The sequence below is a fragment of the Penaeus monodon genome, chromosome 34, assembly GCF_015228065.2.
Source record: "Penaeus monodon isolate SGIC_2016 chromosome 34, NSTDA_Pmon_1, whole genome shotgun sequence".
Lineage (NCBI taxonomy): Eukaryota > Metazoa > Arthropoda > Malacostraca > Decapoda > Penaeidae > Penaeus > Penaeus monodon.
The window spans coordinates 31,308,200-31,308,915 of record NC_051419.1 but is presented as its reverse complement, the minus strand read 5'-3'; the positions used below and the strand labels follow the sequence as shown (position 1 = coordinate 31,308,915).

At 50.6% G+C, this 716-nt stretch overlaps 1 protein-coding gene across 1 annotated transcript in view; it reads left to right on the top strand.

Moving 5' to 3' along the window:
* Positions 1–716, top strand: part of LOC119594720 (RNA-binding protein 39-like) — a gene marked incomplete in the record, with an annotated part of 10,596 nt that continues 9,880 nt past the window's right edge. Inside the window, 1 exon segment of the mRNA XM_037943780.1 lies at positions 1–107. Coding sequence (XP_037799708.1) covers positions 104–107 — 4 coding nt within the window.

Here is a 716-nt window from a genome sequence, read left to right as displayed (position 1 = left end):
GCCGCACGCATCGCGACGCTCACACGTCCTCCGGCATTCCTTGTGAGGCTGACTGTGAGCCCCGTGCTGAAGCCGCGAGGAGAAAACACCAAAATATTCTCCAATGAGTAAGTTTTCATCCGTTTTGCGGCCGCGGGAGCGAAAGCCCAACTCCCGGCGGTGATTTCGAGCCGCCCTTCGACCCGCGAAGAGGAGAGGAAAGCGGAGAAAAAGGGTTTTAAATGTTTGTTGTTTTTTTTTCTCCTCTCGGCGAGGGATCAGCTGTGACGTGGGTCGCTAATGGCGGACGACGCGACGGAGAGAAATAGGCTTTTTGGCCTTTTTCCCCCCTTTTTCCTCCTCCTGCGGGGGGTTCTCCGCCTTTTCTGCCCCGCTCCGTGCTTTCTCCCGGTGGAGGAGGTTGCTCCTTGTCAGAAAGGAGAGGCTTTTAGGCTGTAGAGCGAGGGAGAACGTGATTTGAAGGTACAATATAAATTTTTTTTTTTTTTTTAACACGTATGTCTCTCCCATCAACGCTGAGTCATTATTATTCCTTTCTCTCTCTTTCCCTCCCATTCTCTTACTTATTCTCCTTTCTTACGATGCTCTAAAACCCGCCTCGATCCGCCACGAAACCCACAACGCGAAGGATTAAATAGACGTCCATTTAATTGAAGGAAATGGAAGGTTATGCGATTATTGACTCGGAATTGTACCTCGAGGAGAGAGGCTCGTGG